The sequence below is a fragment of the Gigantopelta aegis genome, chromosome 3 (genome assembly GCF_016097555.1).
Source record: "Gigantopelta aegis isolate Gae_Host chromosome 3, Gae_host_genome, whole genome shotgun sequence".
Taxonomy (NCBI): Eukaryota; Metazoa; Mollusca; class Gastropoda; order Neomphalida; family Peltospiridae; genus Gigantopelta; species Gigantopelta aegis.
The window spans coordinates 71,936,942-71,957,458 of NC_054701.1; the positions used below are offsets into that span (position 1 = coordinate 71,936,942).

General features: G+C 36.2%; 1 protein-coding gene across 2 annotated transcripts in view; it reads left to right on the plus strand.

Moving 5' to 3' along the window:
- The first annotated feature begins 1,860 nt into the window (after positions 1-1,860).
- LOC121369035 (constitutive coactivator of PPAR-gamma-like protein 1) overlaps positions 1,861-20,517 on the plus strand; it is a 32,385-nt gene continuing 13,728 nt past the window's right edge. For both annotated transcript variants that reach the window (XM_041493847.1, XM_041493848.1), the window contains exons 1-12: positions 1,861-2,740; positions 8,743-8,825; positions 9,168-9,274; positions 10,215-10,324; positions 10,743-10,804; positions 11,961-12,090; positions 12,693-12,769; positions 14,443-14,568; positions 14,916-15,072; positions 15,903-16,167; positions 17,990-18,098; positions 18,591-18,797. In XM_041493847.1, coding sequence (XP_041349781.1) covers positions 2,023-2,740; positions 8,743-8,825; positions 9,168-9,274; positions 10,215-10,324; positions 10,743-10,804; positions 11,961-12,090; positions 12,693-12,769; positions 14,443-14,568; positions 14,916-15,072; positions 15,903-16,167; positions 17,990-18,098; positions 18,591-18,797 — 2,151 coding nt within the window. In that variant the 5' untranslated portion in view covers positions 1,861-2,022. The remainder of the gene's footprint in view (positions 2,741-8,742; positions 8,826-9,167; positions 9,275-10,214; positions 10,325-10,742; positions 10,805-11,960; positions 12,091-12,692; positions 12,770-14,442; positions 14,569-14,915; positions 15,073-15,902; positions 16,168-17,989; positions 18,099-18,590; positions 18,798-20,517) is intronic.

The following is a 20,517-nucleotide window of genomic DNA, read 5'->3' on the forward strand; positions in this document are numbered from 1 at the left end:
CATTTATGGGCGCATCCGTGTTTTTTGTAAGGGGGTGGGCATTTCTCCACTCTCAACATGTCTGTTAGAAAGACAAAAGTAATAGTTATAACTAAACAAACAAATAAAACCACACCACTTTCAAAGTACGATTGTTAAAGTTATTATTATTATTATTATATATATATATATATATATATATATATATATATATATATATATATATATATATATATATATATATATATATATAAAAAACAAGCTACGATTTTCTATGGGCAGGGTAGGGATGGGTGATAGATATATATAGTACTCCCATCCTACAAAAATGGGGGGGGGGGGGTGGTTAGGAAATAATTTCAGATTGGTTTGCTCTTGGTTTTGTTGTTATTCACCGCCAGACGTACATGTGTACATGCACATATGTATACGCTTAGGAAATGGGGTGTGGGGGTGGGGGGTGGGGTGGCGGCCGGGGAGCCAATGCCCCTCAACTTTGAAGATAATGCACCCCTCAGTTGAATGGTGAATTAATATGCACACGATGTAATAATAATATCTGCCCCCCCACCCCTTTGCATTTATCTTCCAGCGTGTATATGGGAAATCTCAAAACTATTATATATGTATATTTATCTAATTAATAGGGGGCGAGGTGTAGCCCAGTGGTAAAGCGCTCGCTTGATGCGTGGTCGTTTTGGGATCGATCCCCGTCAGTGGGCCCATTGCGCTATTTCTCGCTCCAACCAGTGCACCACGACTGGTGTACACCAAAGGCCGTGGTATGTATGTGCACTGCCATCCTGTCTACGGGATAGCGCATATAAAAGATCCCTTGCTGCTAATCGAAAAGAGTAGCCCATGAAGAGGGTTTCCTGTAGCCAGGATTTTGAGAATGGGGGGGGGGGGGGGGGGGTCGTTTAGGCTAATTATGGTGAGGCACACGAGGGCGCGAAGCATCCGAGTTGCTTAACGGGTTCTGGGGGCACATTGGAAAAAAAAGGTCACCATTGGCTACGGGCCTGCCTCCCTCAACATTTGTGTGGTCCTTAACCATATGTCCGACGCCATATAACCGTAAATAAAATGTAATGAGTGTGTCGTTAAATAAAACATTTTCTTCCTTATCTAATTAACGTAGGGCCTACCTGTAACGTAACGTAACGTAAAATGTAACATAACATAACAATATTACGTTACAACAGACCAAACAACATGACATATATAAAGAAAAACAGCATTTAAACTAACCTTATTATACAACAACAAATAAAAAACAAAAACAAAACAAGGTAACATAATAATATAATAAAACACGGATAAATTTATTTAAATATATTTATAAATATAGTACTAATTCCATTATGTTAATAGTGAAAGAAACACAAATGACACGATTGTACTGGATCAATGAGTTTTGAATAGGCCTAATATTATAGGATGTGAGCACAAGCATGATGAATGAATGCATCAGTAATTTTATTGAATGAGGACGAAATAAGCAAACCGAAAATAGGCCTACCTCGAGGAGGCAGGGTTTTAAAAAGTCTTGTTTGTATTTTGCTCCAAAGTTTTCAAAATATTCAGAATATATTAATAATTTATACAATTTTTTATTTATTTATTTTAAGTCATTTGGGTAAAATTTTGTGTGCAAATTGACAAAAACATCTTTAAAAACCAATTAATATTGTAAACTCTTTATTAAAAGGGAAAATAAAATAAAATAATAATAAACATTAATGTTTATTTTTTGTCAAAGTTGGTTGAACACGTCCACCGCGAAAATGCACTAGATACGCCCCTTGCATGTTTTACTGACGGTTCCCAAACTCTGAACATTCTTTGTTGAATTGTGGGATTGAATCCGGGCATGGACACGTGACCAACGAGCAGCTTTCCTCTGACGGCGAGAAGCACATGGCGGATTTTCGGAGATAAAGGACATCTATTTTTTGAGAAATTACTCCCCATTACTGACTTTTGCCCAATGATGCACTGCCATTTTATTATGCATTAGTTTCAAAAATATAATCAGCTAAAATGGGCATTACTGATTTCCAGGATTTCCTGGAAAATAACTGTTCAAGCGCATGTGTATCTGTAGACTTGCTAAAAATTGCACGAGGGTTTGTTCCAAAAAGGCGTGTCCGCTACAGCGGTTCGGGCCGATTTTGTTTAGTTGTAGATGCAGAAAGTTGTTTAGATAGATTATACGGAGGTTTCTTTTCGGATTGGGTCTGCGGTGGGCAATGGAACCGTATGACTGCGTTTCTTACCAGCCTAATTCAGGCCTGTCACAATGCAAACATGGAGCTTGTCATTTTCTTCAATGGTTGCCTGGAAAGCCAGAAACTGCCAGACTGGCTTGCAGAGCAGATGAACCAGAAAGAAAAGGTGCGATCAGTTTTGCGACACATAAGCAACAAAGGCACACCTCCACCAAAAGTATGGTGGTCCCACCCAGTATTTTTGACGGGAGCCTTGAAAATGGCTCTAAGACACTTGGGGGTATCAGTCGCATGTTCTATGGATGATCATCACCAAGAAGTAATCGGCTTCTGCCGTGAGCACAATCTGCAGGGCATCATTGCCCAAGAATCTGTATATACCATATTTGACCCACCTCGTTACTTTTCGTCAAATAACCTGAAGCTGACCTACAAAGGTTCGCTCGAGACCAAAGAATACATCATGGATGAAATTGCCAAATGCCTCAACCTGAATCCAAATAGATTCTGCATTTTTGCAGCACTATTGGGTGAGTTTCAACTAAAAGGAGAATATTTTCAGCTTTTATAACGTTGTTTGGGGTTTTGGCAAGACTTCTGAACATTGCAGCATTCAGTTCATTTAGGATTAGGGTTAAGTTTAGTGATAGAATGTTTGGAAGTCTTTCCGAAATGTTTGGGTATGGTGCTATGGAATTTAACATTTACAAAATGTGTGCTGAATGAATAGTGGGTTTGGGGGACCTCCCCAATAAAGAAAATGGGTTAGGGTTAAGAAAACCATAGTGATGATAGAGACATTAAGGTATAATGTCCACCCGGTCTCCGCCCCCCCCTTCTTTATTATTTTTAGTTAGGGGAGGGGGTACCGGGCAGATATTTTTTCCGAAACCCTGGTTAGTGTTTAGAGCCTTTGATATAGAGGGGGGTACGGACCAAACTTTCTGTGACATTCTATCCTTGTTCCAACAGCATTAAATTTAACGCATTAACCTGGTCCTTGGAAATTATTGTGTAGTATTTACTGCTGAGACTATTAATTCCTGTACATGTAGTACTTTCTAGAGTGTCAGTAAGTAAGCTCTGGGGTATAGATGTGACCTTTTTGATGCTCACAGTATAATGATAAAAAAACTGCATCAGAATTGACAGTTGCAATCACTTCAACTAACTGATCTTGAACTAAAGCATAAGAGTATGTTAATTGCCAAATGCAATTTGAATTTGGCAAAGACAAGACTGCCAATTTGCCAAAAAGCTAATTCGAAAACTTGTCATTTATAGAAGTATAGGCCTAGCTATTTTAAAAATAATTTTTAGCTGAATATTACTTTAATTTGGCAACAGTTTTTTTGATCAAATTAAAAAAATTGCTGTGTACAGCAAGCAAGAAATAGTTTAGAGCAAAATAGTTTTGGTAATTTTATCATTGGTTTGCACCAACTGATCAAATTTCAATTATACAGTCAGAATTTTATGAACATAAAAAAGATTTGGATTATAAGGCTGATGAACCTGTTGTGTTAATTGTATGGGAACTAACAAATTGCTAATTTTACCTTTAATAACACATTTCATATTCACCCCCCCCCCCCCCCCCCCCCCCCCCCCCCCCCCCTTCATGTACTCGAGCACTAACATACGAGTCATTCCATGTCATACTTGTCACTTTTTTACCTTTTTTGCACTGACCCCCTCAGATTTTACTAAAACTTTATACACTAGTAGGGGACTCTTGTTGACACATCTCAGCCAAAAATTTAGACCCATCAGTCAAACTGTTTCCAAGATATAGGTCACCAAAGTTTTACCTAATTCATAAAAAATTAACTGGGTCATGTTATTCAAAATGTGATAAATTTGCTCCAGATTAAGCTAGGAAGGTCATTGAACTGTCATTTTAAAGCTTTTTAGAAGAACAAATTCCAATGAAAACGATAGCTTTAAAAATAATACATAGTCATATTTTTAGAATGACCTTGACCGTGACCTCCCTGAAATAAGTGGATTTTTTCAAAAAGTTCACAAAACAGATATATGTGTAGAAAAGTTCCTATGAAGCTCAGGATGTGCACTTAAAAGGTTTCTGAGATAGAGCCAGTTATGTATACATGGGTTCTCTGCACTTACAGTAACTGAATCACAGTGAGTACTTCACACTATAGCTTTTTAGCCAATTGTTAATAGTTCAAGTAAGTTGTAGGCCACCCTGAAAACACTTTCCAGTATTCATTTCAACGTATATATATTTTCATGCTTATATCCAATTAAGGTTCAAGTACGCTGTCCTGGGCACACACCTCAGCTATCTGGGTTGTCTGTCCAGGACAGTGGGTCAGTTGATTGTTAGTGGTTAGTGAGAGAGAGAAGAGAGCGTAGTGGCCTTACACCCACCCATTGGTTGTTTCCAGTAATACTTTTTAAATCAAAATTATGATTAAACAATGTTATGTAACATTCACAATTTTGGAGTCCTTGCTGTTTTTCAAACTAGTAAAACAATAATAGTCTTCAGTATTGGTGATAGAAAAGATGTTTCTTGATGCAAAATCAACGGCTGAACATTGTGGAGTGATAATTTGCTGATCATAAGGCTTTTGCATGCTAGCTTTTTCCACCAGTCTTTTCACTGTTCCACCAACACCATTACATGGACCCTATCCATGGGATGTAGAAAAAAAGTGTGTTGCTTTGCCTTCATTCCAAAAGCCTGTTTGTGGTAGCACAAGATGATGAAATTATTGCAGTTCTTATATTGTCCTCCAAACCCATTTGAGAAGTATATATACTTTTCACTTCTGTGAATCTATTGCAAAGACACTTATGGAATAGGTGGACAGCAATATTGTCAAGAATGTTGCATTCAGAAATTATGACATAACTTACATGGGATGCTTTTTCTTGGAGTACAAAGGAATAGTTCTCCACAAAATCTCCAATGACTAGAATATGTCCAGGCTGCAGCGACTCTTGGGTTTCTCTGAAGAAGGCAGATTGTTGCTTGCCAATAAAATCATGGTGATGCAGTACCTTAAGATGTCTACAGAATTTATTCATAAAGTCATTGAACTAGGCGGCCTCATTGTTTTGAGCATGAACAGTCAGTAGATGTCCACTGCTTATACTCTACTGTGTCAGTCGTGTTCATCAAACAGCTGCTGAAGACTTGTTACAACTCCCAAAATTTCAAAGTGGGGAATCCCATAATGAGTATATTCTGATAAAGCATTCTATTTAGAAATGAAATAATATGCCATATACATTACACAATATAGTCTATTCAATTTAAAAGTGACGCCTGGTGTAAATAAGTACTATTAATTGTAGTACATCAAGTGTGACTTTTAAGATTAATGGACTTTAGGCTACATTTGGAGTACCCATGTATACATAATTGGCTCTCAGAAACCCTTTAAGTGCTCATCATGAACTTCACAGGGACTGTTCTACACACACACATCTATGATTACTCATTTCAGGGAGGTCACGGTCAATCTGAAAATATGTATTAATCTTTTTAGAGCTTTCGATTTCATTGTAATTTGTTCTTCTAAAAAGCTTTAAAATGATACATTGATAGTTGAATGTTACTCCTAGCTTAATTTGGAGCCAAGTTGTTGCATTTTTAATAATGTGACTCTGCCCATTTTTTATGAATTAGGTAAAACTTTCGTGATCTATATTTAAAAAAACCGCTTGACCAATGTGTCTACATTTTTGGTTTAAAGGTTATTTCCTGGGCCCCTACTAGTGTATTAAGTTTCATTGAAATCTGAGAGGGTCAGTGTTTCGGGTGATAGTTGACATGGAGTGACCCATATTTTAGATCAATTCCATCAATTCCATCATCTACATTAGAGTTTACATTTTCCCACATAATCGATTATAAATTTTTATAATTTATTATCACATTGTTAAAACCAAACTCAATAAATTTTTGATTATAATCGATCATTGGAACAACTCTAGACCAAAATACCATAGTGTTGTAAAATAGCCATATACCTTCAATAAGACATTACGGAAAGAGTTCGACTCTAAACCTATCCCTAAAACTACCCTAACCATTGAAAGGGGGTACGGGCCGAACTAGTGCCGACATTATAGTGTGTGTGTGAGAAAATCACATTTGCTGTCGATATTTATATTTATTTATAGCAAGTATTACAAGAACATCAGTAGTTGTAACTAGTATGAATGAAATACATTGAAATAACTTTCTTCAAAAGCAAAATTTTATTTTATTTGCTACTTTATATTTTATTCAGTGTCAAAGTCAGAAATTAAGGAGAACACTGTTAGTTACTAAAAGATGATGGTGGTGTCATGACAAAAGTCTGTTTTTGTGATAAAGTTGTTAATCCATTGCCAATTGACTACAAGTTTCAACACAAAATTTAGACGTTTAGAATTATTAGACAACTTCGATGGCACATTACACACATCTCCCTCTGTGCATTTGTTGTGTATCCAAAATGGCAAACATTTGTTTTATGTTTATTCTTTGAATTACTTAATTGCAAGTAACATCCATCTGATGAACTAGGCCATCCAAAAATTACATTTTAGTTAAACCTGTTTGTTTAGCTTACATATTTTACGTTATTTCAACATGAATAGACATACTAGTAATTATTATCTTCAGTATTTAAAGATCTAACACCGACTGTATGGAAATGTTGATCATATGAATCATATTCTTGGACGTGACCAAATACATGATATAATGTATATTAGGTGTGGATCCCAGATCTTTTTGGGAGGGTTGCAAAGTTTAAAGGCCAGCAATATAGTATTATCAGAAGGCTGCAAGGTAGAAAAAAAGGGCACATCCATAATAAAATTTACATAATGTATTACAGAATTATAAACTTCAGAATGTCTTTTTTATTGCACTAATGTTAATATTAGATGGTATAAAGTTTGTTTTGTTTAACAATACCACTAGAGCACATTGATTTATTAATCATTGGCTATTGGATATCAAACATTTGTAATATTGAGTCTTGGAGAGAAAACTGCAACATTTTCCCATTAGTAGCAAGGGGTCTTTTATGTGCTCCATCCAGACAGGATAGCACATACCATGGCCTTTTGATATACCAGCTGTGGTGTAATAGCTGGTATAAAGACTTGTAGATTAATTAACATAAAAACCATAGTCACCAGTACGGCCAGTTGAAGAAAAATCTTACTGGCCCTTCTCAAATTCAACTAGCCCACCAAGTATAACATTGGAATTTAACTGAACAGCCAAACTCAAAACTTCAATGTTTTTTGTTGAATAATAACAATGTGCTCACCGTATTTAGTCCATTTGCGTCAAAAGAAAACCAATGAATTGGCGTTTAACTTTATATTGAATAAAGTTGAAATTCATATAAAACATGTTATTAATATTTAAACCATTACCATCTGAAATAAAAAAAAAATTAAAAAAAAAATCAAGTATAAATAAAAAATGTACTTTACAAAGTACCATTAAATTACATATTAAATGTCATTTTTATATTGGGTGAAGGCAAAATGCTAGAACAGCCAAGATATGCTGCTTGACTTGCATTGTTTCTTAAGTAAAAGATAATGCAGTACAAAGAGACTAAATGTAGCTGTGGGTGTTGTAATAAATTAGTTGGGAGTGGTAGTCCCTCTGTGGCGATGCAAGAGGGATGGAATGAACTTGGTGGCGATGCAAGAGGGGTGACATTCCTAGTAAATGATTTCCTTGCGAGTGGCTTTTCTCCTATAGACGAAGTACTAGATAGAGATACATGGAATCGTCCACTATTTTGCCAAATGCCCATTCGACTCTGCTTTGTGCAGGGATACGGCCCTGGTCGTGTATTACGGTTTTGTTATTCAGATTACCATGGGTGTTTCATCATTTGCCTTAAAACATGTATCAGAAAAAGAAAAAAAGTTCACTTATGCAGTTTGACGGTAATTTGTAAATTTTTGTTTTAATTTACACTGAACCTTTACCCCCAATAAAATATTATTTGAGATAGTATGGGTTTAAATTGTAATAAATTAATGTTTTATATGTTATCTTTATTCATTATTTTGGCACTGTAAAAATATAGAACATGTTCTATGTCTTGTTGCCAGATCTGTAATGTTTTGTCACATTCGATTCAATTTTAGTGTTTCGTTTTCAATGGTACCATACTCGCCAGACCCTAAATTGGATGGTCGCCCAACGGACTAGCCAATAAATGTTGCCACGGTGACTGTTAATTTTCAACCCTGAGATATCTTATATGTCTTTCATGTTATTTTAATTACAGCTTAATATTTCAGTGTTTATGAAGTGAAATATTTTGATGTTAACATTCTTGTACTTAATAATTGGGTGAATTTATTTTTGGCACAGCGTTTATCATCTTGACTTTGTTGCAGTCCAAAGCCCTGCATATTGATACCATATAAATTCACATTTTAAGGGGAGCCCAATATTTCTCTGTGGAGTTGTAGCTCCCTTTAAATGGCGAGGTCTAGAAGTTGAACCCCAAAAGGTTGTTTTATTCTTCAGGAAATCACATTCTCTCTGACGATGATTTACGAGACTTCCGCAGCAACCTTCCTCCACTGCCAAATGGAAATCAACATACTAAGGTAAATAGGCTGTCAGACATTGTCGTGGACATTTAATTAGAATTAACAGCATGGACCTCGAAACAGTTCGGGATAAGTTGTAAAAAATGTTTAATATTTATCCATTGACATTATACGAGGTTCCAAACATGGACAAAATTTTTAAAAGGTTATCAAACTTGTGTACAAATGAGGTCTGGCACCATATTTTTAACAATCCGTCTCTAAAAACAAGGTATTTTTGTACTTTCTCCCCTAAAATCTGAGGTGGTCACCCTTTAAGATTTCTGAAATTCGGTCAGTTTGATTTACCTCTAGTATTTTGGGCCATAGGTTTCAGTGTTGTGTGTTTTGAACTTTCAGCGTCGTGATGCAAAGTTAGATGCCGCCACCATCAAGGCCACTGTGGACTTTGTCCGGAATCTCCCAGCAACAGATAATCTGGATTCCGTTGGCGAAATTGTTTTCAAGTAGGTGTTGAATCAAACATGATGTTTAAGTATACCGTATGCCGTGTATTCACCAAATTATATTTTCCAACGTTTTGCATTTTTGACTGACGGGAAAAAATTAAACTGGAATATTTTTCATAGAGACTAAAAATGGCTGCTTTACCTTGTTTTCCCTGTGAGAAATACCTTTTAATTCTGAGTTGAAGAGGTGGTTTTCGGCAAGTATTTGCGCTTGACAATGACGGAACATTGCAATCATTTTATGGAATTGATAGCTGATTGTGACGGCTAATTTGATAATACATTTTACCTTTTTACCAACAATGAAAATCGGGATATGAATCTTAATTCATTTTTTTTTAAAGTCTGTAAAGCACAATTGGAAATAGTCTAAATATTGGACACCTGGCCAGAATGTAAATACGTAAACAAAATTTTATCAATTGTTTAAGTAAATTTAAACAGCATGAACTACACTAAAATTTCTATAAACATGAGAAAAACCCACACAAATGATACTTCCCCTTTCACATATTGACATTATTTTATTTATTTATAAAATATTCAAGTGAGAATATGTGTGTAAACTTGTACCCCCTCTACGTGGTTTTGTAAAAAAAAACAAAAAAACAGTAGTCAGGTTAAAATTCAATTATTTGTAGTTGTGTGTGCCACGTAAATAGCAGCCAGCACAGTTGAATTTAAAGCGCAAATCATTTCATCGAGTGCCTTACTTTTTGCACCACCAAGTATAATGCAGAAAGACACTTTTAATGATGAAACACGTCAAAATAAATATATATAATGGTGCTTGGTGGTAATTTGAAAAACCGCCTCCTCTGTCAGTAAAACATTAATTCCTGTTTAAATTTTTATTAACATGTTTTCAGAAGAATCTTTCCATGTCTTAATGAAATTTAATACTGCAAATGTTAATTTTGTTTGCTCTTGATTTCAGGACAGTCCGAAATAACAAGCCTGAGTTGATTCAACGCTTTAAGCAGAGTGTGCAGTATTACTTGAATGGAACTCAAGAAGGCTTCCTCAAATACAGACCCAGGCTCAATAGTAAGTATAGATAGATTGTGCAAAAGTAGATTTGTGGGAGCAACGCACAAACGAAATGACCGTTATTGCAATTTTCAGAGACCTGCTATATATAAATATTTTTTTAATAATTCACACCCTAATCTAGAAATGAAAATTTTTGGGAAAGTGACTTATTACTTCTCAGGAGAAAGGGGAGAAATTTTTTGATGAAATAAAAATTACCTAAAGACTTAGTTTTGTCATGAGTATCAAAACAATAAGGATAATAGTATGTCAAGTGCCATGGCTGTATCAATGGGCATATGTCCTCAAGAGTTGAGAATTTCAACTATTTACAAACTTTACAATTGGTTTGAGACAATTTTATTTGATGCATAGGGACGTTTTGCCACAAGTATTCATATTGATATTTGAGAATTTGTTTTTTTTCTTCTAGTTCCTGGATCTCCAAGACAACCAGGTGGTTACCCTGGACCAATCAATGGGCATGCTGGCCAAGTAAGTGTTGGGAATTTAGTTTTATTGTATGAACAGAAATCACCCCGGATGTGATAATGTGTGTGTAATCATTGTGCTTTATTTTGGCAACTCTTTCACATTAAAAAACAATTTGTCTTGTAGCAAACCCATGTGAGAAAGCACCCATTATAGATATTGTCTTCAACATGTATGTTGGAGATCACTTTTCAGACATTTGATTGGTTGCTCTACGGTGATAACAGCAATACCATCCAATAAAATAAGTGACTAAAATTGATTGCTCTGTGATGTAAAAGTTAACTGCAGAAGCGAGTGTGATAGTTTGGAAATTGCATCCGAAGCATATCTTCCTTATCAGTTCATATAGGATCATCCTACAGAAATGTTTTTTGTAAATTTCAGTTTTGTTTGACATATAAAAAAAAAGGAAATGTTTTAGAAATAACAACAATTTTACTATTAAGTTGGAAAACAATCGGCTGAGAAATAATAACGTAAAATCCATAACATAAAAAAAGTGTTCCCCGTAGGATAGACTACGGTCATTCCGACCTACTTTTCATGCTTTGCTGCACATTATAGGAAATCTTTACCAGGCCATATCTTTCTTACCAATTCTAGTTCCAGCCAGTGCACTACGACTGTTATATCAGAGGCTGTGGGATGGTGCATGTAAAAGATATTTTGCTACTAATGGAACCGTGTAGCAGGTTTCCTCTCTGACACTGTCAAAACGACCATATGTTTGACATTCAATAGCTGATGATTAATAAATCAATGTGCTCTAGTGTTGCCGTTAAACAAAACAAACATTTTTCATATATAGGATCATCAAACCTTGCATCCAAGTACAACTTGGGATAGTGGTGTATTACATACCATAACTAAGTCACTGCAACCTACTTTTGACGGTTCTTTGTCTTAAACTTGTTTTTACTAATTACATACATTTTTCAAAAAACCTTTAAATAAATGGTATCCAAATACCACTTGTGTAGCATTTTCTATATATTTCACACACATTACGTATTCACCATACAACTAGCTATTTATAATAATAAGTGTTGCCTTCTATAAACATTTGGGAAACATTTTGTACACAAAAGGATGCTAGGTTTTTTTTTTTTACAGCAATTTTAAGAAAAATATTTTTTGTTTTTAATATTGTTTCTAGATGCAGGAAACATCTGGTTATGGAGATCCTCTTAACCCCGCTCCACACATTGTCATAGATCCGCCACACAGAAATGCTGTCGGCACGTATGGTCTCGAGTCGTCGATGCAGAATCTACATCTTGATCCAGGTACACTGATACAGGTTTTCAAATCTCCTAAAAGGGTGGGACCCCATAGCCCAGTGGTAAAATGCTTACCTAATGTGTGATTGGATCGGTTTAGGATCAGTCCCCATTGGTGGGGCTTTAAATAGAGAATACTCCCCGAGTGTCTTTTGATATAATTTATCAGCACGAGTTGATAGAAGTGAAATCAGAGGCTTGCCCGGGATTTTTATACTTTTATCAACTTGTGCTGATAAATTATGATGTCACAAGACATGAGAGGGGGAGGGGTATTCGTTTTATTATCCATTATCCTATTCATTTGCAACAGTTGTAAACAATGTTAGTAATGTGGGTTGAATGTCACTATATTTGGCAGCGGTAGACTCATTAACTAGCAGAAAGACAGTGTCGTGACGTAACTAATGATAGGTTTAGCACTGAAGAGAATATCGCAAATTATAGTGCCAGCGATATCTCCTACAAAAGCCTTTAATGGATGATAGGGCTACTACTTGTTCCAACCAGTGGTCCATTTGCACCACATTACTTAAACGACTGTCTTAAATGAAATTATTTTGTAAATCCATTGTTTCTGATGTTTTAAGTTATATCCTTTGTTACAGCGGACAAAAGATCCGCAACATCCAGCAGCAGTGGATCCAGTCCGAGCAGACACAGTCCAGACCAGTCATGGCCGAAGGTAGGTTTTTATCTCGCCTTTAGTTAGTAACAGGCATCTGAAAATAGCGAGAACGATTGTTTTGTTCGCATATTGCTCACACAAATCTAATGTTGCATAACCTATTTTTTGTTCACACGAAATTTGGAGCACCATTTACTTGGATGTAAGAGGGTAAGCAAAACGAAAATGGGTTGCGTGGATTTATTTCTGCATGGGGCGGGATGTAGCCCAGTGGTAAAGCGTTTGCTTGATGCGCAGTCGGTCTAGGATCGATCCCATTGGGCTATTTCTCGTTCCAGCCAGTGCTCCACAACTGGTGTAACTAAGGACATGGTATATACTCTCCTGTCTGGGATGGTGCATATAAAAGATTCCTTGTTGCTAATTGAAATAAATAGTAGCTCATGAAGTGGCGACAGCGGGTTTCCTCTCTCAATATCTGTAGTCCTTAACCATATGCCTAACTCTATATAACCGTAAAATAAAATGTGTTGAGTGCGTCATTAAATAAAACAATTTCCTTCCTTATTTCTGCATAGCTGATAAATGGGTCAAGCAGATTTTCAATTATCAGAGGCCTGAGTAAGAAGGCGAAATATAGGTATACCTTTTGACAGCAGTGACATTAACTTTGCAGGAAAGTTTCACACTCCTAGGTCAGTTTCTCACACACTATATAAGTCCTAGGTCAGTGGAACTTGGTTTGTACTTGCACCTGTGGATGTACGTAATAGTGCATTGAAAAAGTTTATCGTATGCAAAGCATTTAAATCCGTGGAATTCTTGTTATTAACAGTTAATGTAGTAATTGTCTAATACTTACATTTGATTTTCTTACATTTGAAAAGAAAATCAGTATCACAGCTTGTGATATGTGCTGTCCTGTCTGGTAAAATAGCCTATTGGTAACAGCAGAATTCTTAATTCTGTAGACCGAATGCCAAAATGGCTGTTTTACACACCAAGTGCTACTGGTCTACAATGTAGGCAAAGCTTGTGGATTAATAATACAAAAATTCTTAAATTTATAATTTTGAAGCAAGAATATGTTCTATCGCAAAATAAACAAGTGCAATAAATAGGAAGCGAAAACAAATGTATGTGAAGTTCTGTATTTATTACATACCTTCTTTTATATTTTACAGAAACGTTTTTTCAATTAACACTTTGTTAAATCTATGATCAAAACTCCTTTCGTGGATTTGCTTAACGTTCAGAATCATGCTCTGCGGCAGCGTTGTGTAATGTTTCAAATACGATGTGATGTAATTTGTAAATCGTCTAGGACGTCAGTAAATAAAAGGCGCTAACTGCAGTAATAATAAAAAGGGAATTCCCCATGATTTCAAAATGTATTTATCTCTATAGTAAGATTGAATAGGTATGTAATAAATGCTAGTCTCCTACTTGTCCAACCAGAGGGGACTGTAGGTTTCCTCTCAGTCCTGTCTTTATGTTACTCCGACTGTCCCACATGTAATTTGCAGACGTTTTTTAAACAATGCTTAGAGATATTGAGGTGGAATTTTGTTCATAGTTTTATAATGCACTATTTTGACTTTCATGGCGATTTTTTATTAATTAGTAATATTTCTGTAGTGGGGGTGCTATTCAATGCATACTTGTCTATGTATAATTCCATCTAAATATCCTTGCTATCTCTATATTAATAAATGATTCTGGATTTTCAGGGTTCTAGTGACCAAAAGAATTTGGATGCTAAAGCCCCATCAATTTCTCCAGAAATCATGCGTGTTGCGAGTGAACGACACCAGAAGGGTTTGATGGCACCTTGGGTTTATCAGCTCCTCTCACTGGTAAGAAGTAAATTATAAATGTATGGAAGACCTGTAGTGTTTTCCTCGTTTCCTGTTTTCAGCAGTGTTCCACAAATTCTATATTGCACTCCTGTTTTATGAGAAGATGATGGCTTTAAGTTAAGTGATACTCTTTAGTGTTAAAGAATGCTCAATTGAAGTGTGTTTGATTTAAACTTTAAAAATGGTGATCACTAAGTTTAATATTTGTTGGAGCGTGTTTGTTAGTATTCCATTTATAGTTGTCCATACAAAAACAAAAACATCTTATAGCGTTAGGTATGTATTAGTTTGGCCAGTTAGGGGATGGAGTGAAAAGTAACATCACGAGTTTGATTATATTTCAGTGCGAGATCAAACTGCCCGTTATCTTGGAAGATGACACAAATCGTGAACTGCCATCGTACATTGATCTGTTCCGCCCCATCAGACAGACTGTGTACTCTGTGCTCTTCAACCTCAACAAACTAAAGATCATGCATGACAACCAGAACAAAGAACGAGGTACTTTTCAGTTTATAATCGTTTATACAGGTTTTTTGTTTTTTAAACTTAATTTTGGGGTTGCCTTTTCAAAGAGTGATGAAAGGTATTGGTTTTTCAAATAAAACCAACATTACTTTCTTGCTGATAAATTGTTTTGCTAAACAGTGTAATCTGTTTAATCAAATGGTAATTCCCCATGTTTCACTAGAATTCTTTGTTAGTTGTATGAAAACTCGATAAGCCCTTACTTTGAGACACTGCATATGTTTTGTCTCATTCATCCCTTGTAAAACATTAAAAGAACTATTACAGTGCTATAAAATATTCATGCTGTTTTGTTATTGCAAGCTAACCAGTTCCACACGACTGGTATATCATGGGCCTTTGTATAATATACTGTTCTGTCTTTGAGAATGTGCATACAAAAAATCTCGTTACTAATGAAAAAAATGTAGCAAATTTCCTCTGAAGATGTTAGAATTATCATATATTTGACATCTAACAGTCAATGATTGATATACATTTTGTTCAGTATCGAATTGCGATTCACTATGCAAGTTTCAGAGATTGCTACACAATTTTAGAACATGAAACAATAGTTGCTAATCAATTTTCAATTCACTAGAAATATCTCTAATCAAGATTTTGAAAACAAAATGTTCTCAATGTGCACTAGTGGTGGTGTCGTTAAACCAAACAAACGAAATGTTCTCAATGTGCACAAGTGGTGTCGTTAAACCAAACAAACAAAATGTTCTCAATGTGCACTAGTGGTGTCGTTAAACCAAACAAACAACATGTTCTCTGATTACATCAATGTTCTCTAGTAGGGTCATCTGTTGTTCCAGGTGACAATGCGCCACGGTCTTTTGATGTGCTGGTGAAGGAGTGGGTGGTGCGACGAGGCACCAACAAGCCAGTATTCGAAGTTGTGATAGCCAAGCCAGTGGACTGGAAGACGCCCAGTATTGAGCGCATGTGGCTGGGCCAGCAGCCAGATGACAAGAACCGACGTCTACGAGCTTTCCTCACGTGCATGCAGAGTGACTCCCCCTTGATGCTGAACACGCAGTATATTCCTCAGCACCTTCTCATAATGTGCTGCGTCCTCAGGTTGGTCCTTACTGCTGGGTTGTATTCTTGTTAAATATCTATTTAATTTTGTTAAAGTAATGAAGACTTTTCTGATCTATTCAATGAAATATGTTGTAGGTTTTTTTTAATATTATTATTATTATTATTATATATATATATATATATATATATATATATATATATATATATATATATATATATATATACATACACATATACACATAAACACACACAATTTCAGTGAAAGAGTGGGGTTAAGTTTCAGAACACTGGCTGTATAGGCATTCTGTTTGTTAGGTTAAGCAATCTAATTCAGTATGTTAGGACATTTGCTTATGTACATTAAAATAATTAATGTTAAAAAAAATAAAAATAAAAAGTTACAACTACCAGAAACAAACGTCTCTTCCAACCAAGAATCTGGCATTCACAGCACAGAATCTTGCAGAGTATGACAAATATTTTGAAAAGTCACTAGCCACAGGGCTAGTGGGTTTGTGAAAACCACTAGCCCACCAAGATAAAGCACTAGCCCAAATTCCTGATCAATTATAACTGGATTTTTATATAATTTTTGTAACATTACACATTTACGAGTATAACAGTAAAATAAAACAAACACTTAAATCATGTTGTAACTTTCAGTTTTTTGTCGTGTGGTACGTTTTGTCTTTTGTCAAGTGTGATCCATCGTCATTGTCCCGTTTTCGTTTTTGCCCTCCCCCCGGGGAAAAATAATTGAGCAAACTCTTGGTTGGTATCTAAACACACTATCAAAATAATTAAATTTAAATGAGGGTACGACAGTGTGAGACACAGTAATAGATGGTTCAGTGTATTTGGTAGTTGGTTATATATTTAGGGCCTACTATTTATGTCGCCAGGAACGGTGATGCCAAATACAGGGCATTATCCCGTGTCAGACCGATATCAAAAGAATATAACGGCGACATCTAATCCGTTGTTAATTGATGAACAAAAAAGGTATTATCTTGTATCGGCAACTGTGACGTATTATCCAAACCGCTACACGTAATAGGCCAAGCCGAGTCATTGCATATGCGGTTACTATTAAAGTAAATTGTTTTCCTGATTGCCGATAACCACATGTTAGCGAAGTGTTAAATTAGAAAACAATAGGTAAATAAAACAAACACTGAAATTCAAAACATGGCTGGGGTTTACTTGATTGAGATTAACCTGTCGTCGCAATTGGTGATTTCCAAGTTCTTAGCCTAAAACATATGTGCGAGATTAACTACCACGTGACGTGTCTAACCAATCAAAACACGCATGTCATTAGACTTTATTTCCTGTGCCAGAAACTTGAAAGGGAAAGGTAAACAATGCATGCTGTAACTGTGACGATGTAGAGATAGCATGTTACTGCAGTTTGCAGACCTAGCTCAAGTGGATTATTATTATATACTGATTGCGTTGTTGATATTATTCGATGACAAACGTCACAATCAAATTTATTAAACGAAATTTCAGCCGATAGAAAAAGAAAGAAAGAAAAAAAAAAACCCCACGATCGAGCGATGACGAGAGGAGGGGGGAAACCACTAGCCCGCAGGGGCTAGTGGTTTTGCGTTTCTCACTAGCCACGGGCGTCGGGCTAGCAGATTTGTCGAACTCTGAATCTTGTAAGATTTGCAGTTTGAAATAATTTTCAGTGATTATAATAACCATTGAAAGATCGAATAACTTGACAATATTAACCATTTGAAGGAACCCCTAGGTTTTGTAGATTGCATATATTGTCATGTGTACTTTTCCGACAATTTGTTTTGGGAATAATAAGTTGGAAGTAAACCATAATTTTGTATTTTTTTGACAGATATATTTTACGTTTTGGACGTGTGCTACAGAGACAGGAACTTGATGCTTTTCTAGCCATGTCCGTATCTCCTTTGCTTCACGATGTACAGACCATGCAGGATCTTAAAGTACGACCAGAGGATTTTACTATTGCTAGTTTACCTGTTATCAGTGTTAGTAATGACAAGAACAGGCAACTAGGATGTATACCAGTTATAAGTATTGGTAGATCTGTAGATGAATATATTATGCAGTCTTCAGATTTAAAGTAAATAAAATAGTCGGTGAACTGAGGGATAGTATAAAAGTTATTTATCCAACAGGGCAATTTCACAGTGATGTACGTTACATTCAGAGAGGTTGGAGGCCATTCCAACTGACCTGATTGCTAAAGTGGTACCCCCAGTAAATCGGTCTTGTGCATGAGACTTGCCAATGTTCATGTCTATTTGGTGCCGCAGAGAAATATTATGTCCCTTAACTCGTTTTTTTGTTGTTATTTCATCAGTTGTCTGTAGCAAGAAGTAAAGCTAATTTAGTTTAATGCCAGTATGCCTTTATGACTTACAAATGTGTTAGAAGCAAATATTTTAATATTAATGTATATTTCTATTTTTCAGCTTCCCACAATTCAGACTCGTGGAGCCCAGCTGGCAGCTTTATTCATGGCTGGTGTGGAGACGGCTATATTTACTAACGATGTGTGTGGCGCCCCCATCCCGTGGACCATGTGTTGTCCGTGGCTGTTCTTTGATGGAAAGCTGTTCCACTTCAAGCTGCTCAAGGCCAACAACAACACGCCACTCATTGACATGTGTGATGGGCAGGTTAACAACTTTTTTTCCTAGTTCTATGGGGCGGGACGTAGCTCAGTGGTAAAGCGCTTGCTTGATGCGCGGTCAGTTTGGGATCGATCCCAGGACACAATATTTCACGCGAACCGCCGTTCTGTTCGCATGTCAGTTACGCAAAGTTAAATTTACGCGATGCCGCAAACTGGTTACATCATGACCTGTAAACGTTCAGAAATTAAAACATGCAAACTTCACGATTACAGGACGTTTATTCACGCAGACATACTCTAGTATTTCGACAAATGTTTTAGGCTGAATTTTAGATACTTGATGCACAGCAAATCGGTAAACGTCGTTATATTTTAACAATTGTAATTTGCGACTAGTCTGAAGTAAATGTTCAGTATAGAGTCCAGCCAAAAGTTTTAAAGAAATGTGCTCAGAACGCTGGGGACGGCTAAATTATTTGCTACTATTTTATCTCTAAAGGAATATATGTAGACATAATATTGGATTGCCAATAATTTTACACATGTTAAAAACAGTTTTAACGTAAACAGGAATATAAAAGTGTCACAAAAAATGAAAAATACTAACATCGCATAATAAGCTTTAAAAAACCAAACATTTAGAAAGTCACTGTAGTATAGAAGTACCATCGATAAAGTGCAAGTAGCGTAGCCACTGCAAAACGCAAAAAGGAATCCCTTCAAATGATTTTGTATATATTTCAAAGGCGTAGCGCACAGTACGCATGTGCGTAATGCAAAAATAAAATCCGAGAATAGGTCGAGGCTGTCTGTAATTGTTCTATAAAATATCCTCTTAAAATTGACTCGAAAAAAAGATTACCAAAAACAAAAATGCCTCCGAAAAGGCTCAAATTGCATCTACAGGCATCCTGAGTTTCAAACTTTTCACAGGGGAAGGCCCCCGAACATGCCTGCTCGAACATGCCTTTGGCATGCATAATGCTAAGAATTTTTTTGGCTACGCCCCTGTATTTTGTTTTAGTACTGGGGCTGATATTCAGTTCTTTTATAATATTGTTAACTTTAGCAAGCATTAAAGACATTTTTTTTTTGTATTTTTTTTAACTTTGTTTCAGCTAAAAACTATGTATTTAAAATATAATTTCAACGTAATTTTGAGGTAACCGAAATATAATTCACGTAACCGAACAATTGGTTACTTAGGTAAAAACCACGTGAACCGACTTCCGGTTCCCTCATATTTCGAAATATTGTCCCCTGGATCCCAGTCGGTGGACACATTGGGCTATTTCTTGCTCCAACCAGTGCACCACGACTGGTACATCAAAGGCTGTGGTATGTGCTATCCTGTCTATGGGATGGTGCATATAAACGATCCCTTGCTGCTAATCGAAAGAGTAGCCCATGAAGTGGCGACAGCAGGTTTCCTCTCTCAATATCTGTGTGGTCCTTAACCATATGTCTGACGCCATATAACCGTAAATAACATGTGTTTAAAGAAATAAATGTTTTATTTAACAACACACTCGACACATTTTATTTACAGTTATATGGCGTCAGGCATAGGGTTAAGAACCACACAGATTTTGAGAGGAAACCCGCTGTCGCCACTACATGGGCTACTCGGGGTTTGGAGTCGGTATCTGGATTAAAAATCCCATGCCTCGACTGGGATCCGAACCCAGTACCTATCAGCCTGTAGACCGATGGCCTACCACGACACCACCGAGGCCGGTCAAACTGTGTTGAGTGCATCATTT